Raw genomic sequence first — 26,701 nt, 5'->3', positions numbered from 1 at the left:
ATTTGTTTTTCTTAGATCTCTTGGAGTAGATACCAAGGGTTCGCGCCAGATTTCTAAAGTCTTTTTCATTTTTATAATTCATGTACAATATCTAAAAATGCCGCTTCTAGGTAAAAAGGTATTTACCATAGGAGCTAATTCTCCAAAAAAGGAATCAGAGGATGCGCCGTATATGATACCGCACACCAAAGAACGTTTTCAATCCAAGTCGTATCCTAGCTTTTTTTTTTTTGTCATCAGATTTCTTTTTGTCCTGTCGTTATTGTTCTAATATTTTTAATGAATGTTTTGTATTCTTACTAATCTTACTTAAACCAAATTGCATTATAAATGTAGATAAGGACTGGTTTAGATCTGTTTACTAAGAGCCTAAGACTGGTTGTCTAGAGTCTAGATCATAAGTAAACTAGAGTAGAGTGTGTGTTGATGAACTTGAAGCATTCAATGGATTTTTTGTACCAGTGTAGTGTAGTGTTAGACTCTTCTTACAAAAGGGGTGTTAAGTTACTGGTGATTAACTAAAAAATACACATATTGCTAGCTAACGTCAATGCTAACCCTAGTCCTACCTTGGGGTCATCTATAAATGATGTCACACTTTTTTGGATGGCTTTTCCTCCCCGACTCCCCTCTGTCGCATGGCACAAAAAGCTAGATCTAGACGAGTGTGACGTCATTTATGGACAACCCCCTTACCCTAATTTCTAACTTTAAAACTAGTCAAGATTACAATTTAAAAAATACCACAAACAACAACCTAACACACCTATAGTTGGAAGACACATTGGTATCCTCAATCATCCAAAATCTTGTTAAGTATCATTATTTCAGAATTAGTGTAATGTTACGGATAGAAATTAATAATCTAAGGTTAGGACTAGGGAAAGTCTTAGAGGGTAGGCCTATGTGTTATACAATGTTTATACCAGTGTTTGGTACGCCACAAAAATGGAATTAACCTAAAGAATACAAATATGTCTTGCGAATGTCAACGCTAACCCTAATACAACAATAGCCCTAGCCCTAATTTCAAAGGATAACTCCAAACTAAATCAGAGACTACTAACAGTTACTAACACCTATTTTTAGACGAGTATCATCAGATATCTGTAATACCAATACTCCAATCTTTTAGCTAGGCCTTTATTTTGTTATTAGCAACACACATTAAGATCACTTGGAGTTGCAGTAACATCCTACTATATAAAAGCCCATGTGCGCACTTTTCAAAGAAACTCCTATGGCAGGGTTATGACTAACTTCAGTTTAAAGTATGATCTGCAATATTAAACTCATGTTTCATTAATATTATAAAGCATTAAGGCCCTTTATATTAAAATTTGATGGACTTCACAACTCTATCACTAACTTATGTATGCCTTATTCGTTTTATTTACTGATACCTCATTTTATTTGTTATTGCACTATTTGATCCACTTTTTTCAAGTTAGATCTTTTGTACCATATTTGTTATACTTGCATTTTCCTTAACCATATGTAAGTGAATATGAAAAGCGTAAAGACCTGTACTCTCAAAATATATGGACTTGTCGTGCCACCGGACATACCAACCTAACACATGAAGAAGCTTATAAATCAGAGATCAGCATAACAGAACAACTTTCCTCACAGTTCCCTAAGTGTTTTGAGAAAGATGTACTTGAAGTTGTGCATCATAGTAAGTTTGCATATTTGTTTTATATTATCGCTTGTTTCTACAAGTTAATGCTTTAAAGTATTTTTTCTTAAATGTTGTATATATTTTGACAATCAACTTGAATCAACCCAGTTGATTATGATGCAGATCACTGATCAATTTGTTACTTGCATTAACAGCTCATTGGTTGTTATACAATCAAGACTTAATACATTTTAAATGAACTATATTTTAAAAATGAACTTCCTGTTTAAAAAATTCTATCTATAAATGAATGCATAAAGCTGAACTATTGTAACTGCTAAACATTTATGTTGACACACTGTTTTCTTTTCTTTAGATACTGTAAGTTTAGAAACATTGGTTGATAAAGCTTGGTGGAAACTACACCAACAATTTGTGGTCGGGGAAAAAGTGAATCTGAAGGTTAAAGTTGCCGACAGGCTGTAAGTTGTATTTTATAATACATTAATTAAGCCTACGTTATTTTTGTTGTGATTTTAAACTTTTTCTTTAATATTTTTTCTCCCTACATTTAATGGTTTTCTTTTCTGGCAATACAAAATTGTGTGCTGATATGGATTCGCTGTTAGGATTAGGGTTTGAAGTACAAATTTAATATTAGTAATTAATAAGACGATAAATTAACTACCCGTTATTTGTGTCATGATGTAATTTTGTTTGTACAAAATTGTTTTATATAAAGAACGAGCCGGCCCGCGGCATAACATACGCCGCTATTTAGTTGTTTCTAATTTTCAATAATTCATAATTTGTGAATTCGACAGTACAAACGCTGACACTGAAAATATTTCTTTAAAACACTATAAGTAGCTCGTTAAGGACCATAACCCCCCCCCTTCCTTCCCTCCCCCCCTACTCCCCCCCCCCCCCTACGTTTAAAATCGTTGGCTCTGCTTGTAAACATTTAGAGTGAACATAGCTCACTAAAACCATGTAGGGGTGGGGAGGTAGGGAGAGCGTTTGCAGCTTGTTTTCTAACGGCTCGAAGAAGAGAATTATATATATAGATAGAATTATAGTCTAAAAAAAGGATTTACTCCTATAGAACAAGAGAGAAGTAAAGTTTTCCCTTTCTTCAAAAAGGGCTTTAAAACCTAACATTTTTTAATTACATTTAAAAAAAAAAATTTCTTTCAGTATTCCTGCTAAAGTTATAGCTGTTGACAGCAGTCATTCTGAAAACAAAGCAAATGGTTCATGCAATTCACCATCAAGTGACAAGGAAAACAGCACAGATGAAAAAGAGAAAGATCATTCACCTAAAAAATGGGTTCCTCCTAAGGTAATTTACAGCATTCTAACAAATGTGTTTAACATAGTTTAAAACCTGATAGGATTCTTTTTCAATGATTTATTATTTATTACAAAAATTCTTGGAGCATAGGCCATTGACAACATCCATGCTTTTCTTTTATTTTTCCATTTCTTTCTTTTTGTCTATTATTTTCATTTCATTTTCAATTTCTGTATGCTGTGTGTTTTAGGGTCCCTTTTTTTCCTTGATTCTTGTGGATTCTATCACATGCTTTGTTTAGTAGTACTAGTCGATGTTTCCCTCGACAAATGGCCAACCCATCTCTACCTTCTTTTCCTAATACCTTGCTCCACTAACAGGACTAATGTCAGGACTTTTGTATTAACTGATGTAATTTATTTTTACAGATGTTGCCCTACAACTACAGTATTGAACTTGAAAATGAAGCCAAAGTGATCCATTCTGTTCCAGGAGCTGATCTGCAGTAAGTTTTAGATACGTAGCCTAATAAATATGTAGCCATTAGTTTTTTTCCCTGGAGACTTCTTATTTTTTACTCATTGCGGTTTTGTCTTATGCATTCTTGTGTTTTTTATCATAGGCGTGTAGAGAAGGCTCCGTCCAAAGATCTATTGCGACTTTTTATACGGGTATCAGCTCTTCGCTCAGGAACTACGGCCACTAGTCCTTGGGTTGTTAATGCTGATTTAGTGAAACAGTATAAACTTGTTAGCAAATTTGCTGATTTTTTCCTCTCCCCTGTTAAGGTAAGCTTTAGATACTCTGGCTATCATTTGTAAATCAGTTAATTTAGTTAAAAGTAAAATAACAAAAAATGTCTATAAAATGTGAACTTTTTTTTATTGTAGATGTCAGAAGCTCTTAAAAAAGCTGAAGAAAATGGAAATAAAAGAAAATTATCAAATGGAGCCTGCAAGTCTGCTGCAAAGAAATTAAAACTTGATAAATCAGGAGAAAAATCAAAGAAAGAACAGCAACTCAAAACTGTCCAGCTTAACAAGAAAGTGAAAGATAAGGACTCCACACCTAAATCTAAAAAAGATAAGTCTACCCCAAAACAGAAAACACCACTGAAAAAAATTTCAGCCTCTCCGAAAAAGAAGTCTCAAGATTCAGCCATTGTTGTATCTGACACTGATTCTGAAGATGGAATTACCTTAGCCAAGCTCAAACGCCAGAGTTCAGGAGCCAATGGGGGTTCAGATGTCCCCCTTTCCCAGCTAGCTGAACAAAGCACCCCGAAGAAAAAGAAGAAAGGTAGTGAATCCAGTGATGAAGACATACCCCTCAGCAAAATCACCCCTTCCACCCCTAAAAAGCTCTCCCCTAAGAAAATGACCACAGGCACCCCAAAAAAACCGGTCTCGTCCAATAATAAAAATAATACATCTTTAAAAAAGAGCACTAAAAAGAAAAAAGATAAAGATGCGGATAAAAAGAAAGGAGGGATGAAACAAGTGACACTGTACGATTTGACTAAAAAAGGGAAAACTGTTGTTTCCACGCCACAGAAAAAATCCCCTCCAAAAACGCCCAAATCGCCATCTAAGCCCCCACCAACACCAGCGATTGTGCGCAGACTTCTAAACATGAAGAGGGAAACACTGAACGAGAAGATGAAATACTCCATGCTGCTCAAGAAAGCCGTGTCTGTCTTAACTGCTGCGCAGATTAAGAACTTGCCAGATAAGCTCAAAGATGAGTTTGAGCACAAAAAACGCTTCATCGAAGAGAAGCAAAAAATGGCTAAAATGACACCGGAGGAGAGGGAAGCTTACCTGAAAGAGAAAAGAGAACAGGCAAAGCAGATCCAGAAGCAGAAGCTGCTCCAGAAGTTGAAGGACAAGAGAAGAAGATTTGAGGACACTGACCTTGACCTGACGCCGTTACCCCAAGCCACTCTGGTCCCCACGCCCGATGGCTTCCCCAATACATTGTTTGGGGATGTTGCCATGGTGACGGAGTTCATTAACTGCTTTGGTGGTCTGTTGATGCCAGAATCTGAATATCCTATTTACACTGATGCCTTAATGAAAGCTCTGGTTGGCGGTTCTTCTGGGTTTACTTACTTGTCACGAGTACTAAACGTACTTTTACAAACACTGCTACAGGATCAAATTGCCAAGGTATAGTTAACTTTATTTATTTAAAGGTTATAATAATTCTGTGATACTGGTATAAACTATTTCCTCAACTTGTGAATTTTTTGTTTTTAGGGATATAAAGAACTCAATACACAGTTATCTGATATAGCAGTGAGTGCTTATACAGCTTCTGAACTGGTGAGACTGTGTTTGCGCTGTGAAGATAAGGAAGAAGATGAAAATGAAGGGGATGTCGTAAGTAACATTTAACCTTAGTGCTCTGTTATAATTGTTTCGCCTTTCAACCAGTGTTACTTTCAGCCATCTCTCTGGATGTAATTGAAATAATATAAAATTTACATAGAAATAGCAAAATTTAACCAGTGTCCGCCCAATCCCCCTTAGGGAAAATGGTCTGAAACAAAACTGCTTTCCATTTTTATAATCTTCCATTGAAAAGAATAGTTTCAACTAAATGTATTAGACTTTTTTGTGCAATAAAGTATTATATGTTTCTTAGGTTTAGTAAGTCATCATTACAAACTCAGTTAAACAAAGAAAATTGTCATTTTATGTGCATTTTTAACATGATTTACTATTTTCAGCCTGAAGAATACATCCACTTATTAAAGGATTCAGAATTTTATCAACTTGATGTTGAACAAAAATTATGTGTGTTACGAGGGTTATGTTCACGTGTGCTAGCCACATACTCTGTTCAAGATTATATGGAAGAGCAACAGCGTGCAGCAAATGTTCTTACGTAAGTTTTTTTAGTTGTATATGATCATTTGTGAAAATAATAGATTCATGATCTTTATGTCTTCAATAACTTTTTTTTTTTTTGATACTGTACCCTTTACTCTTTTTTTTTAAATATTGCCTCTAAGTACTTTCAAACAATCATTTACTTGATCGCAATTTCCATATTAGTCTGGTGTTATATATTTGGCAATGATATCCACAATACTAATGTATTGGTCAGAATTTCCACATTATTTGTTGGCCATTCTGTTCATTATTTCCCCATGTCTTATTCAGGAGTATTTTTAATCCATATTTAAAAACCTTTTTGGAACCTAGGAGGCAAAAAAATACAGAAATGAAACAAATAGCTGCACAAAAAAAAACTGGCAAACAAAATACACCAGGGGATAAAACAGACAAGAAAGGCAAGGAAGACAAGCCTGCAGTAACACAGTCGGGCACCCTCAGTATAAATAGTTTTTACGGCAAGGAGGAAGAGGACAGTGCCGAGGATTCCACCAACTGGAGATCCATTGTGAAGAGACGCAGGGAGTTGGCAGCCAAAGCAGCAGCTGAGAAGGAGAAGCTTGAGAAAGAGAAGATGGCAATGAGGCAAAAAGAATACCAGGTATTTTTTTTCTGGCAATTCACATAGCGGCGACACATAGAATATACGCTTTTGAAATGTGAATCGTTGTTAAGGACTAGGTTTAACAGGTTTTTTTTTTGGCAATTCACATGGTGGCGACACATAGTGTATATACATTTGAAATGTGAATTGTTGTTATCAGGTCCTTTTTTAGGCAATTCTCATAGCGGCTACAAATAGTGTATATGTTATGTTCAAAGCCCGTAGTGCGGCCAAAGCACGCATTGGCCGGCTCTCTTGGCCCTCCAATGTGTGCTTTGGCAGACTTCGGGCTTTGACTGTAACATATATACATTTGAAATGTAAACTGTTGTTAAGGACTAGGTTATCAGGTATTATTTTAACACCTTACATAGCGACTACACATGGTGTATATGCATTTGAAATGTGAATTGTTGTTAAGGACTGGGTTATCTGGTATATTTTAATAATATAGTGGCTACACATGGTGTATATACATTGGTAATGTTTTGTAGGTGAGTTGTTGCAAAGGACTAGATATTTGGGAATTTTTCTTAGAATGTAACTTTAGAGGCTTCAAATGCCAATGTATACATTTGTCATGATGTTTTTAGGTGAATTGTTGATAAGGACTAAATTAGAAAATTGCCACTTAGTACTCGCCTAATCATTATTTCTCATGATTTATTTTATGGCTTAATTATAGATTAGGGAGGATAGTAATGTTGTTAGATTTCTATGGCAAATTTTTCTAGTTCTATGAAGTACAGGAATGTTACGCAAAAGAATAGCAAGCTTCTGATAGGTATATTTAAAAAAAATTTTTTTGTGTAAATGACTACTTAGAACTCTTTCAACAATAAATTTAATTACAGGAAGAAAAGCAGAAGGAAAAGATGAGGAAAAAGCAGGAACAAATAGCTGAGGCAATCAATTTGGCAAGAATGGTTTTAAGACAGGAAACTGTTGGCACGGACAGAAATCACGACAGATATTGGGTGTTCACAAATACAACACCTGGATTATATGTTGAGAAAGGTGAGACAATTCGGCAGGAACTTTTATAGACCACTGCTACTTTGCACAAAAAATGACTTATTGTTATTAAAATTAATTTTTTAAATGCATCATATTCGCTATCAACTCCTCAGTTTTGATACAACATGCCTTGGTGAACTATGTCTTTAGGACTGTTTCCAAATCAGAGTGTGTAATGTGGATGTCCGTCCACATATTGAATTTTACAAAATACTTACATCTAGAAATTAAAAAATACTGCATGTAAAATGTATGAATTAAATCGGCAGTTCTCGTTTTTAAAAAAAACCAGCTCAGTGGTAGAACAAAGGTATCACAGAAGTAACTGTATACCGCCTGACTTAAAAAAGAGAGGCTAATTTTTTTACCATCGCAAGGCGGGCATTGACCTTGACATTTTCTCAAAAAAATTCACGGTTATTGCTGCTGTGTACCATATCATTTTCTAATGTGACTAATAGTAGTTTGCAGTTTAGAAAAGAAGAGCTTGAATTCTTTTACACTGAATATTTTGTTCTTATTTTGGAAGTTCAAATTTATATAGCCAGGGGAAGTAACCTTTAACATAGTTCCCTATAGCCATGCCACCCAGAGACGTCATGTAATAATGACATTAAAAATAGGGATCATTGCTTCTTATTTTAAAAGACTTGAATATTGAAATCCTTACGTGAATTTTGTCTGTTCTTTACTATTTAATCAAATATATATTTTATTATTTGACTCTAGTAGAACCTCCAAACAATAGTTGTATTAAATTTGTAATTTGAAGACATGTAAATTTCAAAATTTAATAGCGGTAATTGACAAGGATAGCTTGGTCTAATATGTATGTTTCAATATAACCATATTAAATAGACGAGAAAAATGGCCCTTTGAGGAAAGATACAATTGAGGAAAGATACAATGGGCGCTAGGTTGATAGTGCTGTCTATTTTCTCCTTGATAGTGCTATTTTCTCCGTACTTTAATTTATACAAAATATAGTCATAGGCATATCCCTAAACCATGCACCTAATCTCATTCATGACAAAAGTCGCATTTAGAGTTTCTTTCAGGCAACTCTACTTGGGAGGAGGAGGCTTCGTCTCCCCCCCCCCCCCCACACGCACACACACACTCCAAAACATGTCTACCGTTCCATTCAACGAAATATAATTATATACTTTTTCCAGTGTCCGCCCCCTCCCAAAAAATTCTATCCTCGCCCTGAAAATTTCAAGTACCCCCACCCCTCTCCAGGGAGGAAAAAGTCTGAAAGAAACACTGGTCGCATTGGTAGATCATACAAACTAAAGGAAGAATCTGGGCGGGGCTTTGCCCCTAACAGAAGAGATGCTTGAAAAAAAAATGCACACTATTAGAAAAAGTTCCCCCTCCGAGGAGGAAAAAGTCTGAAAGAAACACTGGTGTCGCGCTTAGCCACTACCCGAAGAATTGCATTAAAGAAATTGCAAGTAAACCACTTTTTAGATTAGACACATTAGAAATTTCTTTTGAGTTGGGGAGGGGGGGGGGCTCAGACGTTCTTACGCGGGGGTGGGGCTTCGCCCCTACCTGAAGAATTGTATGAAAAAAACTTCACGCAAACCACTTAGATTAGACAAAATTGCCTTTTTATTCAAAGTTCACTCGAGAATCTATGACGTCATATTACTGTGTGCACTCTCCGGCTTGATATTATTTTCTACTATATGCTAAATGTGACGTCATATTTAGTTTTCGTTTCACTGTGAAAGTTTTTATATTGCTTGTGTTTTTTCTAGAGCGTTCTTGTCAGATACATAGATACACAGATAGATACACAGACAGCGAAACTATTATATAGAATGGGGGTAGACCAGGGGTTAAAATAGATGGGGGTATAAAACAGATGGGGGTAGACCAGGGGTCCGCAACCATTTGAGAAGGAAGAGATAAAAGTTACAATTTACAAAATTTCCTAATTTTTTTAAAGAGCCACTAACATTTCTTTATGCACTTTGTAGTGGACAGTGTTTCTTCCATTTTTCTCTTAATTTGGGGGGGGGGGGGGTGCAGAAAAATGTCTACCCTCACCCAACAAAATAGAAATTCTATAGGAAATAAATACTTTTACTAGCATCCATCCACACCCCACCCCCGAAAATTCAAGTGTCCCCCTGTCAGCTGTCCATATACACTCTACTCCACCTATTCTCATTGTTTTTTATTTTGTTTAAAATTGTTTATACAGTATAATATTTTTTTAGTTTTGAAAATAAAATAATATAATTATTATGGAACTGGCGAGCCGCATATTGACACCAAAAGAGGCAGCAGGTTGCCGGCCCCTGGGGTAGACAGATTGTAAAGGTGCAAACTTATTTGATTGGTTAAAGGGAAGTCTTGTGACAACAGGCTTGGAAACCAGCAGTTTCCAAACTTCTGGTCTATATAAGAACTTAGCTTTTGATGTTAAATGAAAATGGTATGGAGAAGCCTGTTTGCTTGAAGGCACAGTCATCAATAACACCCATAAAAAATGTGTGGACTGTATCTGTACCATGCTCAGTTATTTGTATGACTCTTATGTTACTTGTACTAAACTGACGAGTTAAATTAATTTTATTTGTTAATTTTTTTCTAGGCTGGATGGGTGAGGAAGTGAACTACAGTGTAAAGGTTGAAGTTCCTAAGGGTGATTCTGATGAAGAGGAATCCTCCGAGAGTGATGAAGAGGAGGAGGAGGACAATTCTGCTGTTAAAGAAGAGAACAGTACAGCCCCTCATAAAACTGTGTACAGAGCCAGGAGACATGTCATAGAAAAAAGGTAGCTTGAGCACACGATGTTGATTTATTAATATCATTCCCATTTCATTTGAGCATAAACTATTTGTTTATGTCATTCCTATTTCATAAGTTGTTTCATTTGGTTTTTACACAATTCTATTTCATTTGAGCATACACTATTTGTTTATGTCATTCCTATTACATAAGTCGTTTCATTCTGTTTTTAAATTCACTCTTTATTTGTTAACAGCATTTCTAGTGTGTAAGTGATTTCATTTTGATTTTACAGATTCACTGTTGATTTGTTAATGTTGTTCCTATTTCAAAAGTTGTTTCATTTTGTTTTTACACATTCACTGTTCATGTGTTCATAGCATTCCTATTTTATAGGTAGTTTTATTTTGTTTTTAAACATTCAATGTTAATTTGTAAATAGCTTTTCTATTTTGTAATTTTTATTTTATTCTATTTTTAAAAAAAATAATTTTGCATTCCAATTCACTATTTGTTATTGGTATTTCTATTTCATGTATAATTTGATTTTGTTTTTACACTTTACGTAACTACAATGTGTTTCTCTCTATTTTAGTATACCTCATGCTGGGCAAAATCTGTGGTTTACATATCGATCTCAGAAGGCCCTAGATGGGCTTTTAAAAGCCTTGCACCCTCAGGGTATCAGGGAGTCTCAGCTTAAGACAGAGATTAAACGTCGGTATGATGATATATCAAGAGCTATAGTCCAGGTTGGTTGCTGTCATTTTGTTTTTAATAGTAGATGTAGTATTTTAGATTAATTTCTCTTCGTTCTTTAAGATGAATGTATGTGAAATAGAGTTTTAATGCTAAATTTATGCAAGATATTTCATGCAATGTGAACTCAACCAGTAGAAAGTGAACATCCATAGAAAATTGTTTTTAAAAAGTTATTTTATAATTTAAAAGTAAATTCTTACATCATACCGTTGAGCATTAACTTATGCATATCACTTCCTGTTTTGTAATATATTCCTCAAAATTATAAACCAAAGAAAAAAACAACAAAAAAGCGTAATATTGTAAAATGTTCTTGAAGTAAATAATTTATTTATGATTTATTTAGGCCCAAAGAACAAACCTTGAGTTGCGAGATTCAGACGGGGATGTAGAGATGATGGCTGGATTTAAGAAGGAGTTGTCTGACATGGAGCTCCGTCTGAGAAATGGTGGTCTTGGAGGCGTTTCTGACTTTGATGAGTGGGAGTCTAAGTTGATGGATGCAACAGAAATTGCTGATATGGTACAGTATTTTTGTATTTGTAATTTGTAAAGGGTCTGCATTGTCAAGTCAGTAAAGCTCATGGCTGTTAAATCAAAAAGTTTTGAGTTCGAACCCCAGGGTAGATGAGGCCTCAATAGCGAGGGACAGCAACTCTTCTAGGAGAGACAAATCCAAAATCAAACAACTGCTGCCTTGTAGTTTGTTGTTGGTTGGACAAAGGCTATGAAAGCAAATCTAAAAATCACGTAACACTTAATTCTGTTAACGAAGAAGAAATAAGTTATAATAATGTTTCTTACTCTTTTATTTTCTTCATCTAATCCTTTTTGTCTTTAAACAGAGTGAATGTTTGTTACAAGTTAAAGATGGAATTTTAGAGAAATTCCTTCAAGGTTTTATGAAGCCCAGTAACAAATCAAGTGAAACCGAAAAGAAAGAAGAAATAAGCGATGAAGAAGGCAGCAAAAATAATGGTATGTTGGAAAGATTCTTTTATATAAAATAGTATTAATCATTTTTTTTTAAAATTGTTACAAAACTGACTTTGTTTTATATCATTGAATAGGTTAAAAGATTATTTTATTTATTATGTTATTGATACTTTGTTGTATTTACTATTTTAACAAAAAAACATTATTAAACCATTAGTTGCTGCACCTTTTTGGGTTTCATCACAGAAAATCTTCCAGCAACTTATATTTTATTGAAACATAACACCAATATCCCAAGCATTGCATCTTGATTTCTAAAGGGCAATTATCCATGCGCTCTCATACAATGGAGCCATTTTTTTTAAGCAAATTTTTTTTTTCTCCTGTTAGATGTGGTCACAGAAAAACACCCAGAGAGGGAGGCAAAGAGGGAGAAATCAATCAGAGAGTGGAGAGAGGCAGTGGAAGGGTGTCAGACACTGTCTAGGTTACACGTCTTAATGGCCATGTTGGATTGTTGTATAAAGTGGGAAAAATCTGCAGAAAATGCTGTAAGTTTTTTTTTTTAAATAAATTATTTATGAAATATAGATTTAAAAAAATTGGATTTGATTATTCATTTATAAAATAAATTTATAATTTTTTTTTCGTTTACTTCAGAAATGCAAAATCTGCAGAAAGAAATGTGATGAAACTCGCCTTCTGTTGTGCGACGAGTGTAATCAAGCTTTCCATATGTACTGCTTAAGGCCTGCTCTATCTAAACTGCCCAGTGGGGATTGGTTCTGTCCAGCCTGCATGGTAAAAAAAAAAGTTTTCTTTTTTTATTCAGTAAAATAGTGTTTAAATTATGTTGTCAATAAAGTAGTCTATCTACAAAGTTGTATATCATTATTATTCTATTTAATACCCTCCAATTTTCAGCCACGTCGACCCCAGTCAAGACCTCTTGAGGTATGTTAGTTTTTAAATTTAATTACACAGCTTAATTTTACTGATGTTTTACAGTTAATAGTATCATTGTGTTAATTTTAAAATATTTTTTTACAAATATATTTTATTCACAATCTGATGTTTCATCTTCATTTTCTTTTTCCATCTTAAAAATTAGTCTGAGAGTGAAGCCGAGGAAAATGAGGATAAAGAGGATGTTTGCAGGGAGTGTGGCGGATCTGACAAACTCATTTTTTGTACCAAATGTCCGGCAGCATTCCATACACAGTGTCACAATCCACCTCTTAGGCACCCTCCCAGGTATTTATGTTTATGCTTTAGTATGTTTGTGGCGGTGTGGCCTAGAGGGCTAGACTGCTAACCCGAAAGTCTCGAGTTCAAATCCGGGTTCAAGTCAGTAGAATGTCCCTGAGTCTACCCTGTTCTAATGGGTACCTAACTTACATTAGGGAAAGTAAAGGTGGCTGGGCTTAGTGCTGTCTACAATATCCCTTCATATGCTGAGGTCACAGAAACAGGTGAACTCTACTTTACTTGCCAGACAGATTGTCAGTTTCAAAATGAGAACTACCGGTTCTGATTAAGCCTAGCAATAAAAAAAAAATTATGTTTTTATTATATAAGCTCTGAACTTTTTGTAGCTCAATGTATTGGAAGATATTCAGTTTAATGTAAATTTAGATAAAAGAAGCATAGGAATATCCAATTAGAAACGGAATTACTAAAACAACTCTGCTGACCGAGCAAGAGGTACCATCAGTGACCAGTAGTATGACATATTTTACAGATTTATTTCAAGCTTTAAGCTACCCATGATTCTCTACCAAAGTTCTTAGCCTGACTTAGTGATGCGGGTTAAAAAATAGCCAGACATCTGCACTATAAGAAATGTATCTCCTTGTTGAATTTTTAAGGAACCATACATCATCTTGTCTTATCCTCTGACAAATCATATAGTGTTTACTGTATTTATTGTTCTTTTTGCTAAGTGCACATTTTTTCTACTGTTTTATTTTCATATAGTTCACAGTTATTTTAATACTTTTTTTTTCCTCTTAGGGGTGTTTGGGAGTGTTGTGATTGTAAAAATGGTGCTAATGACAGGCGAAGAGGCAAATATGCTAGAAAAGGTATTGATGGAGTTTTTTACTCTAAATTTATTAAATAGTGATTAAACGGGTAGTGTCACTATCCTCACAAATTAAAGACAATTAAGTTACAATGTACGTTTTGATCCAAGGTCTTTCATCAACACTCAACACCAGGATAAAGACTAGACATAAAGGACAAACAGTGACATAATTTTGGACTTAGTTTGACAGTGAAAATACATCTTGTCTGAAGGCCATGATTATTCAACTAGATTTTAAAATAATTGTTGCAGGTGCTGGCTGTATAAAGTGATGTCCTTTTTTAACACCAAACTTTATTTTATTTTAGTTTATAAGAATTTAATTTATACAAGGTCTAATGAGATACAATATTCATCAGTAGCTCCCAAACGCAACTACCGCCAAGAGATGACTGCAAGTGAGGAGGAAGAAGATGAAGAAGAAGAGGAAGAAAGTGAGGAGGAAGTCACGCCACAGAGGACGAGATCTCACCCGGGTAGACCCAAGGGTTCAACACGCAGCAGGGATAAAAGCCAGACCTCGTCACAGCCGTCAGGTCACACGAGGTCACGCAGCGGTAACCAGCGAGATGGAAGTTTTAACCAGACGCCAGCCTCGCGGACTTCTCGTAGAGGTCCTTCTGAGTTGTCAGTGAGTGAAGATTATTTTGTTTACGCAACTTCAAAATCAGATTAGTTTTATAAAATAATCTTTGGTATTATATTCAGCTCGTTTGAAAGAAGGTGAAAGTTTATGAAAAATGTAGTTTAAACTGTGATAATGTCTTTCAGTTGTGTGAGGAAATTTTACACAAAGTTATGAAACACAAGTCTTCATGGCCATTTTTAGAGCCTGTTGATAAAAAATCTGTAAGTAGTTTTATTACAATGTGTGTGTAATTAAATACTTCATTAACCTTTTAACATCTAGCCTGACTAAAAGATGTTTCATTTTATTCTATATATTTAGTGAAAAATATTTGTATGCTAAAATCTAAAAAAATATTTTGTTAAGTATAATTCTATTTCATGTTCTTTCATCAGTTTAAAAATTATTTTCAGGGATTGCAAAAAGGCAGTTATTCATTTGTTAATTAATTTTCTATTTTAATTCATGGATGACTTTTATATTTTAAAAAAATTTTCTCGGTAGGTGCCTGACTACTATACAGTAATTAAGAAGCCGATGGATTTTCAAACAATGCTGAAGAAGTGTACACGGTTAAGCTATGCCTCTCCTCAAGAGTTTATAGAAGATGCAGCTCTTGTGTTTGAGAATGCTGAGGCCTATAATAAGGTAAGTAGTTATTGTCTAATTTCTGTCATGTGGTCACCGGAAAGATGCGCAACAGAAAACTGCACACAAAAAAAGTGTGCATGGGCATTTTTGTGTTCTTAAATCGAGCATTGTTAAACATTAACAAAGACTGACCACATGTACATTGTAGTATAATAAATTGAATTTCCACGAAATACAACAAAATTAAAGTGTATTAGTCTAGTTTGTGTTTGCGCAGTTTTCTGATTCCGCGTTTATCTGGGAACCCTGTCAGGTGCCTGCCTTGAATAATGAAAAGTTAAGCCAGTTGGGCATAGTAAGCACCACAGTCTTTTTATACTATGGATTATGCTTGCATAAGGGTACGATACTATGAATTCATTTTTTAAAGTGGTTTATTTTTATGCTGCATACATTTTTTTTGTTAACTGGACTAAATAGGTAGGTTTTTCTTTTTTTAATGCAGCCTGACAGTGAAGTTTTCAACTGCATGCGTGAGGTAGAGAAAGTTTTCAAAGATGCCCTACACAAGATGCTCCCCGACTGGCCTTTCTATAGGACTGTGGCGGAGAAAGAGGAGAACTCAAGTGGCAGTGATACTGGCAGACGCAGGTCTAGGAACAAATAATGCTGAGCACTGTTAGCGCTTAAAACAGGTCCTGTCTTGGAGGGTTGGACACAGAATGGTGTAAATAATAATGTAATGTATATAGCATAGCTGATTTTTAAAACCTTGTGTTATGTTATTAGAAAATTGTACCCTGATAGATATAAGTGACAACTTTATACGTATATTCTAATTTTTAGTTTACAAAAAATTGAAGGTTTACACAGAAAATCAGTCGATTGACTTTAAATAAAAATAAATAAATAAAATAGTACTCCAAGTGTGCTACTTCAAAAGCAATCAAGTTGTATATTACAGTATGTCATTCTTTTTTTTTCTGCGCATGGATCTTGGCATTACAAAGGTTACGCATCATGAATATTGTTATATATGTACATATATTGGTTTTTATTTTACTTGTACTTATGTTACAATGTTTGTCTTTTTAAAGACAACTTTTGTTAGATGTGTATTGAATGCTGAAACTTGAGCAAGATTTCCTCAAATGATGTTAGTTTTTTTTAACATAAATATAATATGATAACAAAGGTAACAGTAAGGGATATTTACGCAAAACATCAAACGTAGATTTTAATTATTTAGTAATTTCAAATTATCTACATCTCTTATGTGTTCCATTGTATCAAATGCTGAAAATGTATTTTAAATGCACAATTGGTCTCTTCATTTTGCATAGTGTTTTTTAAATAACCAAAGTGTATCATGATTTTTAAAAAAAATTGTATCATTTTATTTTATGAAATGTATATTGGTAAAAAAATATATTAGAAAAATGTCAAGAAATAGTCAAGGATAAAAATGTAACAGAACTCTATTTTATAGATGTCTGTTATATCTTCCGGTTAATCCTTGATTTTTGTTTTTTAAATTTTAATGCAAAATGTTCTTATTCTGAAATAATTTATTTTTGAATGTGCAAGATTAGGAAAAAAAAAATTCAGTCACACACAAACTGCTTAACAGGTTAATTCTATACAAAGAGCCTTAAGTTTGATTTTGTAGTATACAGTATTCTCGCCCTCTCTTCAGCATCTTGTACAGTTTTATTCACAAGCCGCACAATGTCTTTTTTTCATGCATGTGACTCCAGTTGATGTGTATATCTAGCAGTGCCATTTTATAACCTGCTGTACTATTTCATTGTTAGAATGCTTTTATGTATTTGAAAGCACATGTAAATCTCCTGCACTTAAGTTTAGATTTTTGTTGGTCTGATTATTTAACCAATACAAGCTCAACAACAATTGTGGGCAACACACTTGGTGAAAACGTTCTTGAGATAGGGTCTTTAAAATATTTAGGCAATAAATATATATAAATTAATTTTATAAATTTTATGTTACCCTGGGGAAAGTATTCAATGAAGTAAAATACTTAAATAAAAGTAAAAAAAAATTAAAATATTTTTGAGCGAAGCTGATGAAATAACTATACAAATAAGCGGGTCTAAAATAAGTTCATGATTGTTTTATATGATTATGTATTTTTTAAATAAATAAATAGTATAAAAATAATCACACATTATGAATGGCCCATACAGTTTTACATAGCTTAGATTAAAAAAAAAATTGTGAATATTGAGACAATGAAAAATGGTTGTGGAATAGTAAACTCAAATAAACTTTGGCTTCAGTCCTTTTTTTGAATGAAACATAATCTTATTTTAATCAGAGACCTGTTAAGCTAACAAGTTCTCCACTTATATTTATGTTGTAGCCCATGATGTCTTTAATGTTTTAAAAAAAATTTGTTTGAAAATAAATTGTGTATATAGCCTTTCTAAGTAAATGTACAAAGCAATTCTTGTGCATAACGTGCATTGTATTTGTATGACTGCCAAAGTTGTTTGAATGTATGTAGGTTGAGTGTTGTGAGAAAATAATGTTTTATTTTATAGAGACATACATAGTAAGATATAGAATGGCGTGTGTTAATGATTTTATTTGTTGAAAAAAATTCTGATGATGATGCTAACTGAAGATATATTCCATCCATTGAAACTAAAATACATTTTTAAGTGTTGACCAAAAAAAAAATAATAATGTATTTAAATTGTTTTGAACAGTTTTTTTTTTTTAGTTTTTGTCTTACTGTACAATGTGTGATCAGTGTTGTCATGGCAACAATGGTGGACCAAATAAACTTTGAGTTTAATGTGTGCTTTGTTTTTATTTCTTTTTCTACATGTTTGCCACTAATTAAAGAGCACATGGAAGTTTTGGATAACCCCACTCATCCTAGAGAAAGTTGTCTAAGGTTTTCTGTCATCTTATTTCAGTTGAAATTTCATAGAGCAATATAAACTCAAAATCACTATATATATACATATATAATATATATAAATGGAAATTAAATCAAATTACTTAACTCCCACCACATCCTCCACATCCCTTATGAATACTTATTGCCTACACCCCTGAAGATATTTATTTAAAAATTTTTGACTTTCTATTATTTCTTTAATCGTGTGTTTTCTATCACAGAAAAGTTTTAAATAATTGAAAGATAGTAATATTTTAAGAAAATAAAAACAAAGCTTTCCACTATCAACACAGATTTCCCCTTTATTCATAGTTAGCTAACCATTTTCATTGATAAAATCAATTCCACAGTTGTCGAGCTAGTGGCGTAGCGAGGTCGGGTGTCACCCCCTCGAACTTTCGATTTGCACCTCCCCCCTCAAATTTTTCTCTATATATTTTACTATTTTTTGCCTTGGTGTCACCCCCCTAAATGGTGTCACCCGGTGCGGTCTGCCAGCCCCCCCCCCTCTCGCTACGCCTCTGTGTCGAGCTGCTCTTTGAATTTTAATGAAATAAATAATTTTGTCAAGTGTACATAGTGAATAAAACAAAGTATTTTCACTTGCAAACTTGAAATCTATTTTGAAAATCAGTATGCCATTTTTACTTGCTCCTTTGCAGTTTATTTATAAGCTGAGTTAATGCAGGGTTTAAAAGAAATAATATAGGCCTATGTTTTATTTTTGCACCTGCATAGTAACTGCATAGTAATTTTTCCAAAATCTTATCTAAAAATAAAGTATTTTAATCAATTCCTATGTTTGAAAAGTTCTAAAACGCGAAATAGCGTCTAAAATTCGTTTTCTAACATTGATTTTTTATAATGCAAAAGTGTGACGTCGCACGATCTGACCCCCACCCCCCTCCCCCTCATCACACACCGTCACAAAATTACGGCCCCCCTCCCACCTACGAGTGCGACGTCATTTATGGACGACCCATATATATATATATATATATATATATATATATATATATATATATATATATATATATATATATATACCTTTGTTTATATATAATTAAATGAATTCTGGACCGTAAATCCGGCGGAAAGTCAGGGACTACTAGAAATAAAAATGAAGAGCGAAAGAACTTGACTTACTTGCCTTGAACAAAAGATGGAAAATAAGAGAATTTTTGTTCAAGGGAGACAACACTGGTGTCTTAAATTTTAAGGGCGTTAACTTCACACTTATTTAAACATTTTACAAACTGGTAACTTTTTTAATAATATATAAGTAAAATTAATTCATTAATTAAATTTATTATGTGAAATATTAACGCATATTAAAATTTTGAACATCATGTAGTTATTTTTATAAATAATTAAAATTATAAGTAAAACACGAATCTAACATTAAAATTTTCGAACCCTGCCCGGCGTACGTTTTTCGAGTTTATATTAACTTTTACACCTCTTGGTTAAGTGTTACATAAGTAAAAAAGTTGGCTTTCTTTGACAGCCGTAAATGGCTCCACATTAATTAAAAACAATATTATTGTACTCGTGGATGCGAGGCATGACTTCTATCCACCCCCAGACATCTTATACAGAAAGCACAAAACTAATCAAGATACCCGGAAAGGATATCTAATGCAAGTAGTCCCATGGAGACCCTACTGAGCATAGTTAAAACAAGAAAATTAAGTTGGCGTGAAGATGATACGTGAACTAAAGGCCTATCCAAAACAACATTGCATTTGCAAGCAACTATGCCAGGAGGGAGAAGAATGGGGGGGGGGGGGGGGAGAGTCAAAGATGTCAAACTTACAAGCAAGACCAACATGCTAGAACATTTTAAAACAAGATACCCAAAGACAGTTAAAAACAAGTGTTTTTTTTTAAAAATGGGACGGCATGGTCGAATGGTAGAGCGCGTGTCCTCTTACAAGAACGACTTGAGTTTGGGTCCCGGGGTAGAGTCGTCGCACGTCTTAAGACAACCCAACTCTGATGAGTACGTGTCTTACACTAACCCTTCAAGCAGGTGAACTCTACTTCACCTGCCAGCTTTCGAACGGGACCTTTAGTTGGTTTCATCCTTTTTTTTAAAGCATATCTGAGTTTATGAATTAAAAAATGGTTTTACTACGTAATGGTTTTATTTTACAATCTATTATCTATACACTTCTCTATAGTTTCGTTTTACCCGCTAGTTACACAGTGTAGTAGATATCCGAAAATCACATTTGACACTGACGTATAATATCTTGACTTCTATAAAAGGGCCCTATAGAGAAAATAGCTCTGACGGTAAACACGCGATGGATTAATTAATACACAGCGGTTAACTAGAAAAGCCTTAAATACTGAATAACTACTAAAATAAATAGATATTTGGCGCACCAACATTGCGGAAATACTCAGTTGTTCTGGACCGCAACCCCCCCCCCCCCCCAATGGATTTCAAGATACCTTGTTACACCATATTACAAAATAAGGAAGTAACGAAACCAATCCATTAAAGGGAAGTAACACTAATGTCTCAATTTGTAAAGGACAATGATAAAATTATTTTAATTTTAATTGAAATAATCGACAATTTTCAAACAAAAATAAACAATTTATAATATAACAATTTTTGTAAAAAAAAATTATAATACGGTCACAGATTAAAATAATAATAATAAAAAGATGTTTTGAAATATTTAATTAAATACACATTAAAACAGTTAACATTTAACTTTGAGTTTACTTGTTCAAATGTATAATTATGTATTACCTGGCAATTACAAGTAAAAGCAATACAATTAACACAAGTCACAAGTAAATAAAATACCCACCAAACAATTATAAAAATATAACCAGCCTAAAGAAAGACACGAAAAAAAAGAAAAAAAAATTAATTATAAATAATAATAATAAACTAATTAATAAATTAATAATGCTACCAAGCAGAAAAAGGTACCAAAAAAAAATTAAATAATAAAAAAAGCGTCACACCAAAACAAAATATATAACTCATCCAATAAAAATCTCAGACAAAAGAGAAGAAAATATTTTAAAATGTACAAAGAGGAAAAAAATGGAATATAATATATTCCCAAATAGTAAAGAATTGCCAAAAAAAAAAAACCCCAATAAACAAAAATAAAATATAACCAAACTAAAGAAAGATACAAAAAAAAAACAATACTAATTAAAAAAAAATAAACCACCAAACAGAAATTAGATAAAAAAAAAAGAAACAAATAAACATCACCCCATAGTAAAATATATAACTTATCCAATAAAAAAATATATAACTCATCCAATTAAAAAATATTAGACAATTCCAAAACTGAAAGGAAATAGAACCAAATAACATTAAACATATGCAAAAACAAAAAACAACTTTTAAAAACAGTCTGTGATATAATCTCAGGGTTGAAAACGGATTATAAACAACAAACAACAACAACAATTATAAGTACGCAATCGTAATCTTAACCTTTCACCAAACCCCCTCAAGAAGAAAAGATTTAGTCATATTTTGTCAGACTCTCGTAGATACACCCTGGACCGGCGCTACCTATAAGGCGAACTATGCGGTCGCCTAGGGCGCCATCCCTACGGGGGACGCAAATCGCTATTGTAAATCGCTATTATAAAAAAAGTACCAAATAATTAATAACTTTTATAAAAGAGTAGCGATCTTTTTCGGGGCCCAGGACGAACTATCAATTTTGCCCCCCCCCCCCCCACCCCAAAATTATGTCTATATAGGCCTATATTTATTCGTGATGGTAAAAATGCAACCCCACCTCTCCCTAATTTGAAAAGGTCGGGGCGCTTTTTACCAGTCACATAATTGATGTAGAAAACGATAAAATATGTTCGTAATTTAAATTTCGCACATTTCAAACGCTTATCTAATTTTAATAGGGCTTGTAAGTCTCGTTTTCTCTGACTTTGAATTAGAAATTTATCCTGGTGTATAGAGTTTTGTAACGACGGGGTGTTTAAAGTATTGTACTTGTTTGGTAAGTTTAGATGAATCGTTTAGATTTGGGAGTAACGGCGGAAGGCTGTTGCTGATATGGTTTCGTAGGTTTAAAAATTTAAAGTGTCATAATTTTTATTCGGCTGTTTTGTAGTTGAAGGTCAAGTGGAATCTGATTGGTAATAGAGAAATGAGAATGCAATTTTTGTTATATATAATCACTAATTCTAGCATGTCTAAAACAGCTACCCGAATTTGATTTTTCGAAAGGCGTCCCTTTATTTAGGGGATCCAAAAATTTTTATCATTTAATGTAAGAAAGTAATATCTAGGAGTATGTCATCAAACTTGGATAGAAGTATGTTATAATAAAGCTAGCGTTTTTTATCTTTAAAACGCAACCTACAGTTAATTATTCAATAAGTAAAATATATTGTTTTTACAAAGCTACATAGCAAATATAAAAGATTTGCTATAATTATTAAGTACTGAAATTTATAGCGTTCTTTTGTGTTTTTTTAAGCATGTCTTAGTTACACTTGATTAATTTAGTTATTCTTGTGAACGTTATTTCCCTTGAAATAAATTTTGGTATTTGGATCTTCAAATTGGAGATAATTCGTTGCTTAAGGCTCAAATTTACATTTATTTCAAATTCCTGCACCTCAGGTTGACCGCTTACATATAAATACAACTTTAAGTTATTATTTTCTATTGTAAAAATTATATAGAGCAGAAGTTCTAAGCGAAATTGGTAGGTTTTTTTTAGCATTATCAAGCAGAAAAATAAATACACCAGTAGCCGTTGTAGATTGCATATTTAGTGTTAGTAGACACAGTCTTTGTCGTAAATTAAACATCTAAATTCGAATCAATTGTCTTTTCATATTTTTTACCCTCTCCTAAAGGATTCATATATAACTTTAGACTGGAATATAACATTTATAACTTTTTATTTTTCAAAAACAAAAAATCGTTACATAATCACAAAATAAAGACATTTTACAATTATAACTAAAGACAGTCAAGCTTAAAAACAGATTAGTTCCGTTTTGGAACTCACCTTGGGAGGACTGCAGAGTGTTTTTTCCCAGATTTTATTTCTCCCGGGAAAGGGGGCGGGGGAGTGAAGCACTTAAAATTTTCTAAGGGGGGAGGGAGGGAAGGGGAGAAGGAGGGGGGGGGGGGGTCATCCCATAAATGACGTCACGCTTTTTGGACGGTTTTTACCTCCCCCCTCCCCTCCGTCACACGTCGTCACAAAAAACCACCCCCCTTAAAATGACGTCACACCTCAGCTTACTACCCCCCTCAAAATTGCTGTTGTATTTTTCTTAAGGGGGAAGGCTCCGGTAAAAAAAACTTTTTTAAATACTCGTTAGAAAACAGTTATTTGTTTACAGCTTTATTAAGATACATCCGCATATGCTTTTCCACTAAAAAATTTTTTTGAGCCTTCCCCCTTAAAACATCGATATTTTTCCAAAATTGTGTCAGAACTCTGACAACATAGAGTATTTTGATCAATTCCTATTACAATGTTTTCTAAAACGCAAAATAACGTCTAAAATTCGTTTTCTAACATTGGTTTTTTATAATGCAAAAGTGTGACTTCACACCATCTGAACCCCCCCTCCCCCTCGTCACACACCGTCACAAAATTACGGACCCCCCCTCCCCACTACGAGTGTGACGTCATTTATGGACTACCCCTATGTCATAAAATACAAAGTAGACTCGTGGACTTAGAAACAATTTCAATAGAATGTGATTACGATTGCAAAGTGGAATTGAAGGAATTAGTACAAACTTTTGAGACGAAGGAGGAAAATAAAATTAGATTTTGATGACTACTTAATACGTGTATGCAATTGATAATAAACTAATAAGTCACTTTTAATTAATTGTTTTCTTATACATATGTTTTAGTAATTAATTTGTGTGAAAGGGGCGTTTTAATAAGTTTTGCCTAGGGCGCTAAATAATATGGCGCCGGCACTGGATACACCCCCCCCCCTCCCACACCCACACTGCAAATGTACCCAATTAAAAAAGGACTTGTAAAAAAATGATCTTAACAGCTTATCAATTTATTTTGTATATATATATATATATATATATATATATATATATATATATATATATATATATATATATATACTTTGTTTCTTGGGGGTGGGGGGGGGGGGGGGTTGACTTACTTCGCGAAGTGCCGCATCGGGTGACACCCGACCTAGCGACGCCACTGTAAAGAACCACTTTGTGCTTAAATTATGTCTGACCCTCTTAAGTCTAGACAACAACACAAATACCGCCCACTTTTTACTCACACGTTACATCACAAAGTTCAAGTACTCGCGTGGCGAGACACGGTCGGTGCTTGAAATGCATGTTATGTTTACACCATTGTACTTAGATATATCCGGGATTGAAAAAGATCGGTCAAGAGAGGAATAATGGATGTCGGGTTAACAGGACAATGTTCGTTGAGTCGAGAGACAATGGATTTGCGCCCAGAGATTAAGATGTTATTTCCTATTAACGTGTAGAGGGGGTGGAAGCAGGCGTTGTAACTAAAATAGCAATATAAACAGAGAGTGATATTTCAACGCCAATGGTAGACAAATGTACAGAATATAGTACAAGTAAAGACAGAGCAGTCAGAAACCAACGGGACCCGAACCTACCATTCCACGCGGCACCAAATCGCCTACGCCCTCCATGCATCAAGGCAGATGTGTAACTACTTCTGCCAATCAGCTCTACTAATAGAGGGGGAAGCTATTTGTTTATATTGCTATTTTCTATTCAACTGATCATGTCAATGCTCGTACTTTGCACCAATCAAGTTTGAGTTATAACCCCTGTCTGTTGCCTCCCTTATTGTTTTAGCTGCTATGAAGCAACACCAGAGTTTCCCGTGCGTCTAGTAAGAGAACGTGTATTGCCAATACACCATGATCCATTTCTCGACAATCTTCTTCAAGGAAATCTTCTTCTTTTTCATTCTTAATTTTTAGTGTTGGAAGAGATTCCTTCCAACACAATTAAGTAAACGTTTCAACTTGTTATGCCGTTGACGCCAATTTCAGCCTGCTTTTTCTTTTTCTTTTTCTTCCATAGCTTTTGTCCAACCAAGGACAAACTACAAGGCAGTGTTTGTTTGTTTTTGGAGTTGTCTCTCCTAGAAGAGCTGCTGTACCCAGCTATCATTGAGCCTCATCTGCCTAGGGTTCGAACTCAGGACTTATCGATTTAGCAGCCATGAGCTTTACCAACTCGACCATGCCGACCCCTATTGCTAGGCAATATATTTGGTACCAACTCGGTTGCAGAAGGTCCCAGAAAGAAGACCAGAACTGATCTTTGCCTCCCGGTTTACTCATAAAGCCATTAATGTCAACAGTAACACATAATTCATTATACTCACATAATTCATTATACTCATATAATTAATTATCCTAATATATAAAAGCCCATGTGCGCACTTCTCACTCTCTTTCCGCAAAATATTTTCACAGGCTATCACATCAGTATCTTCAGCGATATATGGATAACTTGATACGGACTTAAGCTGAAAATAATAGATCTTTTAAATGTATAAACACAATTTTATTTAAAGAAGAAAAATTAGAAAATAAAGGCATTTTCGAATGTAGAAAAACTGTTTTAATTATGCAACTGGAAAAGTGTTTATAGTTGTGACAAGAACGCCGAAATTCATTATGTCACATGACATGTCACACAAATTACTTTGAAAAACAACATAAATACCATTGAAAAGCCTGGTTTTTAACGGAATCATTTAAGTCTTTTAATCAATGTGTGCATTTAATATGCTGTTGTATTGACTAATTATGTATATAATTTGTTTTTATTTTTTCTAATAGGTATTAGTAGCCTATGCTATTTTAATGTGTCGGACTTTTAGCTATTTAGTTACTTCTTTGCTTTGTCCCTAATATCGTTAAACCTGTAGTATAGCACATTGCGTTTTGACCAATAACTATTTTATAAAATATTCTGCTAAAAATGCATAACAACATTAAAAATATGTATACCTATAATTCACGTGTAACGGGTACCGACGGCTAGTACTCACATAATTCATTATACTCGTATTGTAAAGTTGCAGTATTCAAGTTTCGTTCTATCACATCGTATACAATAATGTAGGATAAAGGGAAGTAAGGCGGACTGTGTATGCGGACCTTTGACCAAAGGTGCTTTCACCATAGGGGCTTTGACCATAGGTGGTTTGTCCACATTAGGGCTTTGGCTAGTGCCCCCACTCCTCCATCCCCAGGAGAAAAAAGCCCGAAAAAATACCACTGGAAAAAACCCACAGTTCTTGTGATGTTGGGCTCTCTGCAGACCCACCAACGTGAGTTCTAGAACGGAACTTACCTGTTTTAAGCGTGACTGTCTTTAGTTATAATTGCAAAATGTCTATATTGTGTGGTTATGTAACGATTTTTGTTTTTGAAAAATGAAAGTTTACAAATATTATAGATTTCAGCCCTTTACGGAAGGGTGAAAAATATGAAAAAGACACTTCCTTAATTAGATGATTAATTTGCGACTAAGACGATTTTTAGACGCATAAATTGCACTCATACG

General features: G+C 34.0%; 1 protein-coding gene across 2 annotated transcripts; it reads left to right on the top strand.

Moving 5' to 3' along the window:
- Positions 1 to 15: 15 nt before the first annotated feature.
- Positions 16 to 18,002, top strand: LOC131929319 (tyrosine-protein kinase BAZ1B). 2 transcript variants are annotated; one of them, XM_059285433.1, is made up of 24 exons: positions 16 to 210; positions 1,503 to 1,678; positions 1,998 to 2,103; positions 2,819 to 2,963; positions 3,344 to 3,420; positions 3,538 to 3,703; positions 3,806 to 5,083; positions 5,174 to 5,296; positions 5,647 to 5,804; positions 6,125 to 6,416; positions 7,274 to 7,436; positions 10,045 to 10,228; positions 10,778 to 10,934; positions 11,291 to 11,467; positions 11,790 to 11,922; positions 12,271 to 12,431; positions 12,541 to 12,681; positions 12,805 to 12,834; positions 12,992 to 13,134; positions 13,894 to 13,964; positions 14,329 to 14,597; positions 14,738 to 14,815; positions 15,099 to 15,242; positions 15,691 to 18,002. In XM_059285433.1, the coding sequence occupies exons 1-24, from the start codon at positions 98 to 100 to the stop codon at positions 15,850 to 15,852; spliced, it is 4,647 nt and encodes a 1,548-aa protein (XP_059141416.1). In that variant the 5' UTR covers positions 16 to 97; the 3' UTR covers positions 15,853 to 18,002. The 2 variants fall into 2 exon arrangements, with proteins under 2 accessions (XP_059141416.1, XP_059141415.1); XM_059285432.1 differs by having other exon boundaries at positions 14,326 to 14,597.
- Positions 18,003 to 26,701: the final 8,699 nt, after the last annotated feature.

This window comes from Physella acuta, unplaced genomic scaffold (assembly GCF_028476545.2).
Source record: "Physella acuta isolate Inbredline_101_S28 unplaced genomic scaffold, ASM2847654v3 ptg001615l, whole genome shotgun sequence".
Lineage (NCBI taxonomy): Eukaryota > Metazoa > Mollusca > Gastropoda > Physidae > Physella > Physella acuta.
The sequence above is the reverse complement of the archived record's forward strand: the minus strand, read 5'-3'. Positions and strand labels throughout refer to the sequence as shown.